At 42.7% G+C, this 8939-nt stretch overlaps 1 protein-coding gene across 1 annotated transcript; it reads left to right on the top strand.

Annotated features, from left to right (window-relative positions):
- Positions 1-5938: 5938 nt before the first annotated feature.
- LOC4338446 (adenine/guanine permease AZG1) lies at positions 5939-7813 on the top strand. Its single transcript, XM_015781869.3, has one exon. It carries the CDS (start codon positions 5986-5988, stop codon positions 7675-7677), a length of 1692 nt encoding a protein of 563 aa, XP_015637355.1. The 5' UTR covers positions 5939-5985; the 3' UTR covers positions 7678-7813.
- The last annotated feature ends 1126 nt before the right edge of the window (positions 7814-8939 follow it).

The raw sequence follows: 8939 nt of genomic DNA, 5'->3' as shown, positions 1-8939 counted from the left end.
TCGTGCAGGTAGCCGAGACTACGGCGATGGTCGATGAGGAGGAGCCCCTCCTGGGACCAGATCAGTCTCGCGCTCGCCGACCTGCGCGGCGGCCGCGGCCTCAGCCCCCGCTCCAAGCACCTCGTCGCCGCGCTCGTCGAGGCCGCCGCCGCTAAGCTCCACCCCAATGCCACCACCCTTCGCCTGTGCCGCGCCGCCTTCTAGGGGAAGGTAGTCTGGATCCTCGCCGCGACGGTCGCCACCATGTTCGCCATCGACGTCGCGCTCGCCGTCGCCCTCGTCTCCGTCGGGGCAGAAGGTGGCGGTGGAATAGGGGCGGCGGCGAATTGAATAACTAATTACGTATCACCCCGGATTGTTTGGGAAAGGTAATTCGTATTTTTTTCTTTATAAAACAATATTTCTACGTATTGTTAATATCTTATCCTCTCTCTAAGAATTTAAGTTTACCATGCAAAAACATCCAAAAAAATCAGGGATGATATATGTTGTTCCAAAAACTTTACAACCAACTTGCTCTAAACAATGTGCATATGTATAATTCATTTTTATCCATAGCAAAACACGTGTATTTAAGTATGTCGTGAACTTTATGATAAGCCACCTTTCGAGAATGACGTGACAAAGGGAGCAACAGTACAAGACTCCCTTCTAGAAGAAAGAAACGTTGTTGGGGCCAGAAGCAGGGAACAGGACAAGAAGCCCCACAATCATGCACTAGTAGTTGTATGGGGAAGAACAAATAATCGCTCCCAGTTGTTTGCAACATACATATCGAATTTGTCTTGACGTATATTCATCCGGCGATTAAAGTACCACCTCACGTGAAATTCATGTGGTTCTAGATCGATGCAAATTAACTTAATATCCTCTCTCTTTGTTTTGTTATGGAGAACGGCATTATTGTTAATTGTAGATTAATGTGTGCCATTCTATGAGCTATATGAGCTACAGTGATCAGGAGTAGGTACAATTGTATATTATAAGCTAGCTATAAACACATTTCGAGAAGACAAAAAATAAAGAGAAAAGCAGCGGACTATAGACTTATAGACAGCTGCAGTATGGATTCCAAGATACCTGTGTGTATATGATAGGTGGAATCAGGTATTAATTTTATAATATATATTTATAGATAACTATTGTATAAATTAGCTATTAAATTAACTATAGATAATTTAGAGTGCTATATTATTAAACTACTTGCTCTTAGTAAACTTAACTGTTAGGCCGAGTTTAGTTCCAAAATTTTTCTTAAAACTTTCAACTTTTCTATCACACCAAAACTTTTCTACACATGAATTTTCAACTTTTTTCCGTCACATTATTCTAGTTTTAACTAAACTTTCAATTTTAACGTAAACTAAACAAACGCTAGTATTTTATAATGGTGCATTCCTTTCACACGAAGTACTTGGAGTGTTACAGTGTTGTCGCATCACGCTGACTCAGCACAGTACTACTATGCATGTGGCTTTGGGATCCCCACATTGGGCAATCGAGCATATGCCACGCTAGAACGTGGTCCAAGTGACCATTTCTGGGTGCGGTAGCAAGTACGAGTATACGACTACTCTTTTCGATCAACGACAAATTAAGTTAATTAATATATTGTGATATAGAGTTCCTGTACATATTACTCTATATCCAACAAACAAGCAGTAATGAACAGGCGAATTAACGTGATGATCGCTATATGCTGCATGCACGTCTGTATCATCTAGTACTAGTAACCTAAACACCACATAATTATGTGGTCAAGTGGACAATGATCGATATACGCATCTCTCTCACGACGGAAGAATCTGTAGGTGAGCGTTAGACGTGCACGCTTGCGCTTGCACACACATTTCTCGTTTCCCACCTATCGATCACCCCGAATGACCTTCAGAATTATATATTTCGGCGCCGCGCCGTGCACTCCACGTGCCCTCGCTCTTTGACAATTTGTATAATCCACTGATCTCTTCAGTCTTCCCAGTTCTCACTGTCTGATACTTGAAGTCTTCCCAGTTCTCACTGTCTGATACTTGAAGGGTGTGTTTGAGGAGAAGGGGATTGAGGAGATTGGAAGATACACAAAAAGATGTGAGCCATTAACTCATGATTAATTGAGTATTAACTATTTTAAATTTTAAAAATGGATTAATATGATTTTTTAAAGCAACTTTCATATAGAAAATTTTTACAAAAAACACACCGTTTAGTAGTTTGAGAAGCGTGCGCGCGGAAAACGATGTGCATTCTTACTCCCTATCACCCAAACAAACACAGCCGAAGCACAGAAGCAGTAGGTTTGGCCCGGGTACCGGTAAAAACAGTAAGAAAATTTTCCAACCATATTATCCACTTCTACAAAATTAATACTCCCTCCGTTTCAAACGTTTTGACTTTTTCATGGTCAAATTGAAGTTTGACTAGGGCTGTGTTCGCGGCTAGGGAGTTTGGAACTAAACTCTCCGCACAGAAAACGGAGCGGTCCATTAACACGTGATTAATTAAGTATTAGCTTTTTTTTTTCAAAAATCAATCAATATGAGTCTTTAAGCAACTTTCGTATAGAAACCTTTTGGAAAAAAAACACCGTTTAGCAGTTTGAAAAACGTGCGTGCGGAAAAAGAGAATGGTGAGTTGGGAAAGGGGGATTCCGAACACACCCTAAGTTTACAGAAAAATATAGCAATATTTTTAACATGAAACGAAAGATCTATTAAAATATATTAAATTTTAGTTTTAATAAAAACTAGTTTGGTGTAATAGATGTTGCTAATTTTTTCTATAGGTTTGATCAAACTTAAAGTATTTTGACTAGAAAAAAGTTAAAGCGACTTATAATATGAAACCGAGGGAGTATAATAATAATATCTTTATCAGCAGGTACAGTTTCCAAATATTAGTTTTTCTACTATCTATTAGCATCACATTGAAGTTTACATTAAATAGTTAAATTCATAAATATAAAAGATTTCAACTATTTTTGTAAAAATAAAAAGAAGAGACTATTATCGATCGATCGTTTTCATCTCTAGGTTTGGGTCGCCCTAAAAGTTTTTTTTTATAATACTCTAGTTTTAGTTGAAATATCTTTTTAATAAAAGTTATCAATCAAAGTTTGTACCTTAATGCCAAAAACAACGTGTTCTTTGCGGGGTTCACAAAACCAATGGAATTCTGTAAAAACCGATTGGTTTTCGTGAAACTACTATGTCTCCGTTTGTGAAAACCGGTCGGTATTAACCGATTTTCGTATAGTATTGACTGAAAGTTATCGGCTTTTATCGGTTTTCGGTCGGATTTCAGGAAACCCATGAGGAGCTGTTTCTACTCTGAAATCAAAAAGTTACCCTGGTTCTTCTTTGTAATCGGAGCGAGGGAGTAATTTAGCAGACATACATATATTGGCATATCATATCGCACAGCATCTGCTGTCTAATTATTCGCATAGTATATTCAGTTGTACCTCCCAAGCACATTAGAAGTAAAATAACGACAAGATGCGCATTTGTTTCGTTAACAGTACGTTTCAATCTAGCTACGGAGTTCACTATTCACAGAGACGAAGAAATATAGAGTTATGATGCAGATGCAATACACGAGTCATGAGTGACGTTCATATATTCCTTTCCTTGCCTATTTTTTTCCTCTATTTTGTTCGTACCGAATTAGCAGTACTCCATGACGTTCATTAGCAGCTGCACAGCCACGTGATTCCGTGACTACTCCGCTAATTAATTAAGGCTCTGAAATTAAAGTAAAGAAGCTGCATCAAGTAGCTGTCTTACCTTCCAGCATATTTGGAACCACACAAACCGGTTCATCCGGCCGACCGATCACTTCGCCTAGTTTTGTGATCATTCGTGCTTCGGGCATTCATGCTTTCAATCATCCAAAGTTCAAATTAACATGACGACATGACATCTACGGACAGAGCAAACTTATTCATGAAATTCAATCAGACCCGTCATTATTACTCCAGGTCTGTTCATAGGGCTTTAGCTTCTAAATCTTACTCGCGTGCTTTGTTTCACCTCTTTGTTTCATTCTTTTGATCACTCTAACCCGCTAATTCATTCTCTTTTTGATAAAGCTGCAAATTTTTGATTGAGAGCTGGATCTGGAGCCCATCTCAACATGTGCATCCTATGATCTTTGGAGGAGGCCAACATCGACGCAATCAAATTCATGGCTGCAACATTCGTACGGCCGACCAAAACCACGCAATCGATCGCGTCACCAACCCCCCCAAAAGATCTCCAACAATTGTCACCCAAAGGAAAAAAAAAAGAAGGAAAAGACCCCTCCTGTCCTAATCCAACGCAAAAACAAATGAGGGAATTCCCAAATTCCAATCACACGAAAGCGTGAAGCATCATTGGATTAGACGAGGTAATCAAATTAAGCGGCAAAAACCGTTTAATAAATAGTAGTACTAAATATTCATAAAATATATAGAGAAAATCCCTTGTATACCCCTAAAATTTTAGCTAATCCCTTCTACGCCTCTGAATTTTGCTTACTTCATTATATAGTCTAAAATTTGATTTTGATCCATTCTATGCTCCTCCCGTCAGATGACCGTCTAATTTCTACAAAAATGACCATTTTATCCTTTGAATGAATATAAAAATTTATGAATTACATTATTGAAAATGTAAAAGTTTATCACATGAGACTATTATTATTATTGTTTGTTGTGCGATATATTATACTCCCCCCGTCCCAAAATATAAGGAATTTTGGCTGGATATGACGTATTACAGTACAACGAATCTAGACAGCTTTATGTCTATATTCATTGTACTATGATACGTCATATCCAAGCAAAATCCCATATATTTAGGGACGGAGGGAGTATATGATAAAATTTATTTTTAGATAATAAAATAAAACATATGTATTTGTTTTATTTGTTCAAAAGTCATAAAAATGAGGAGCATCCATACAAAGCTAGGACTATAAATGCTCACGATATTTTTTATGAATGCTCCCAATCAAAAGAAATCTATTGTCCTATTAGATTTCTCTACTATTATAAAAATTAAAGATATTTTTGCCAGTATTTTGGTACGTCATCCGTGTTTGAGTTGGTTTTAAGTTCGTTCTCTTTTGGAAATACATATTGGTGTTTGTGTCGAATTTTAAGTTCGTTTGCTTTTGAAAATACGAAAGAAGTCGTATAAGAAATCTTTTTAGAAAAACTTGCATACTAGTTTGAGATGAAAATCGGACTCCTAACTGCAGCTCATGATTATCTTAAAAATATCCAAGCAAATTCCTACAGTGAATTTCACCATAGCTAAATTGTATAATAATAATAAGATTAAAATATTATTCACTCGTTACAACGCACGGACATCTTTTCTAGTAAAATAAAAATTTTAATTTATTACATTTGTTTTATTTTTAAAATTTATGTCAAAATTTTCCGCACTAATTATTTAGTCTCATTAGTTACATAAAATGCATATACTATACACTCAAACAAAAATTTCATTATTTTTCAAACTTATTTCCAAACCTAAATCATCAAGGGCATTAAAGACATGAGCCACCAAACTTAACAGTGAAATGATAGAAAAATGTAACGGCAGGGACATGAAAAGGATCAAGCTGAAATTTTAGAGGTATATAAATATGCTCATATTTCCTTATTTGATCTCTCTGTAAATAGAAGAGTTCCCTTTCATACTTCCTATCTATCCATCTACCGAAATACAACCACGTTCTCTTATTAATGAGGGATACTTTCGTCTTTTCTCTCAATGCAAATGTGAATCCTGATAATTAAGAATAAAATTTATTTTAGAACAAAAATAGTAATAATCCATTACACCTCCCGAAATTTCGCTTGCTCGGCTGGATCCTCTGACTCTCCCAGTCTCCACGCCCACAGCCGCAACAACTGGTTAAAAAGATCCCCGCGACGCGCACGCGACGCGACGACCACCCAGCCACGCGCGACGCGCCGCAGCAGCCGCGCCCGCCATGGCGAACCCCATCATCCCGAGCAGCAGCGGCAGCGACGGGGAGGAGGCGAGGACGAAGCTCGGGCGGCTGAACGCGGCGGTGGAGCGTTCGTGGGTCGGGCGGCGGTTCAAGCTGGCGGCGCGCGGGTCGACGTTCACCACGGAGCTCCGCGCCGGGACGACCACGTTCCTCACCATGGCCTACATCCTCGCCGTCAACGCCTCCATCCTCTCCGACTCCGGCGCCACCTGCACCGCCGACGACTGCGACGCGCCGTCCCCGGCGTGCAGGTTCCCGCCCGTGGACCCCGGGTACGCCGCCTGCGTGGCCCGCGCGCGCCGCGACCTGATCGTCGCCACGGCGGCGTCGTCGGTTATCGGCTCCTTCATCATGGGCACCTTCGCCAACCTGCCCATCGCGCTCGCCCCCGGGATGGGCACCAATGCCTACTTCGCCTACACGGTCGTCGGGTTCCATGGCTCCGGCACGCTCCCCTACCGCACCGCGCTCGCCGCCGTCTTCCTCGAGGGACTCATCTTCCTCTTCATCTCCCTCGTCGGCCTGCGCTCCAAGCTCGCCAAGTTCATCCCCAAGCCCGTCCGGATATCGTCGTCGGCGGGGATCGGGCTCTTCTTGGCGTTCATCGGGCTGCAGAGCAGCGAAGGCGTGGGCCTCGTCGGGTTCAGCTCGTCGACGCTCGTCACGCTCGGCGCGTGCCCGGCGTCGCAGCGCGCGTCCGTGGCGCCGGTCGTGACGTTCCCCAATGGCACGGTGGCGCTCATGCCGGGCGGCACCGTCTCCGGCGGGATACTCTGCCTGTCCGGCCGGATGACCTCCCCGACCTTCTGGCTCGCCGTCGTCGGCTTCCTCATCATCGCCTTCTGCCTCATCAAGAACGTCAAGGGCGCCATGATCTACGGCATCCTCTTCGTCACCTTCATCTCCTGGCCGCGCAACACCGCCGTCACGGTGTTCCCGGACACGCCCGCCGGCGACGAGAGCTTCGGCTACTTCAAGAAGGTGTTCGACGTGCACCGCATCCAGTCCACCGCCGGCGCGCTCGACTTCCGGGGAGCCCGCCACGGCTACTTCTGGGAGGCGCTCTTCACGTTCCTGTACGTGGACATCCTCGACACCACGGGGGGGCTCTACTCCATGGCGAGGTTCGCCGGCTTCGTGGACGACGCGACGGGGGACTTCGAGGGGCAGTACTTCGCCTTCATGTCCGACGCGACGGCCATCGTGTTCGGGTCGCTGCTGGGGACGTCGCCGGTGACGGCGTTCATCGAGTCGTCGACGGGGATCAGGGAGGGCGGGAGGACGGGGCTGACGGCGCTCACCGCGGCGGCCTACTTCGCGGCGGCGCTGTTCGTCACGCCGCTGCTGGCGTCGATCCCGTCGTGGGCAGTTGGCCCGCCGCTGGTGCTCGTCGGCGTGATGATGATGCGCGCGGTGGCGGAGGTGGACTGGGCCGACATGAGGCAGGCCGTGCCGGCGTTCCTCACCCTGGCGCTCATGCCGCTCACCTACTCCATCGCCTACGGCCTCATCGGCGGCATCGCCTCCTACATGCTGCTCAACTCATGGGACTGGGCCTGCCACGCCGTCGCGGTGCTCCGCTCCCGGCGCCGGAGAGGGGCGCGCGCCGAGACGAGGAGCGCCGCCGCCGGAGACAATGGGGAACAGAGGAAGAACTTGGAAATGGCTTAATTAGCTTTTTTTTTTGCATAATTTCCTTTTTAAAAGATTTAGAAGGTGATTAGGATTTGCTATATATACTGGAAGATGGTTCAAAAGGCTTAGTAGGATGTTCAAGTAAAGTTATTAATCAAGTTTCAGTCCCTGAGTGCCTGTCCATTTTCGGAGGTAATATAACAAAACAATCATCATTTGAAAAAAAAAAATCGACCTTTTACAATAGATGTCGAGAACTTGTAAAAGATTTGCACATTATTCCATCGAAATAACATGGTGCGAAGGTCTAAATATACAACGAACCAAAATTTTCTGACAAGCTGATCTAAATTCATTTGTCTGTCCACTTTTAGGTGAAATAACTTGCTCGAGTGTCCATCTGTTTGTCATTTTTTTTGAAAGAACTAAAAAGAGAATGGAACTAACCCTTGTGAGCGCCTGAGCGGGCTCCTCATTTATTGATTTTTTTAATCATAAAACAAGGTTTAGAAAAAATAAACTATAATACCCTTATTAAATGAAATATAGCTAGGGTTGGAAGGGTGGTTAGGGTAAAATGAAAAAAATGAATACTAAGACATGATTAGTACTGTAGATGTTAATTATTTTGAGATAAAATTTGAATACTAATGAGACAATTATTTTAGAACGGATATAGTATTTTTAAGGAGAAAAAAATATGAAATGTTATGAGAAAAGAAAGGGCAAACGATGCCGGCGAAAGTCAAGAATTGCGTATCAAGTAAACGGGTATGACCTTACATGATGGTATCTTTAATTAAATATTGCTAACTGATGCCAACTTATGTGAATTGGCGTGATGGGAGCTTTTAAGTGGCACTATCAATCAGTCATAACATTTTGACTTGTTGACATGAACATATATACTGTAGAAAGCTACGAATTTGTATTAATTTCCTGTGGACATGAACATCTCGTGGAGTCGAAGCTAATTGTCAGATGGGCTTCTTGGAAATTTCATCCCATGCATGGATGGAGATTTGCAATAGAATACTCTCAAACTAATTACTCGTGCTAAAATCGAAAGAGCACTTGTGCCAAGGGCTTTGCATAATTGCATTTTGGGAATTTCAATTAATTAAGGATATATCCAGTGACAAGCTAAATATTAAAAACTCGTGAAAGTCATACCTAAAAGTTTCGTAAATTCATAAAAAAAATACTAGTGATAGGTGTAGATATGAAATGCATTTTCACCAAATCTCAAATTCAAACTTAATTTCATTTATGAGTAACAAAGAAGAAAAAAAAGGTGA

This window comes from Oryza sativa, chromosome 5 (genome assembly GCF_034140825.1).
Source record: "Oryza sativa Japonica Group chromosome 5, ASM3414082v1".
Taxonomy (NCBI): domain Eukaryota; kingdom Viridiplantae; phylum Streptophyta; class Magnoliopsida; order Poales; family Poaceae; genus Oryza; species Oryza sativa.
The sequence above is the reverse complement of the archived record's forward strand: the minus strand, read 5'-3'. Positions and strand labels throughout refer to the sequence as shown.

Bases quoted from the DNA above. Each gene is read 5' to 3' on its own strand.
- LOC4338446 (XM_015781869.3), top strand. From the start codon at position 5,986: ATGGCGAACCCCATCATCCCGAGCAGCAGCGGCAGCGACGGGGAGGAG.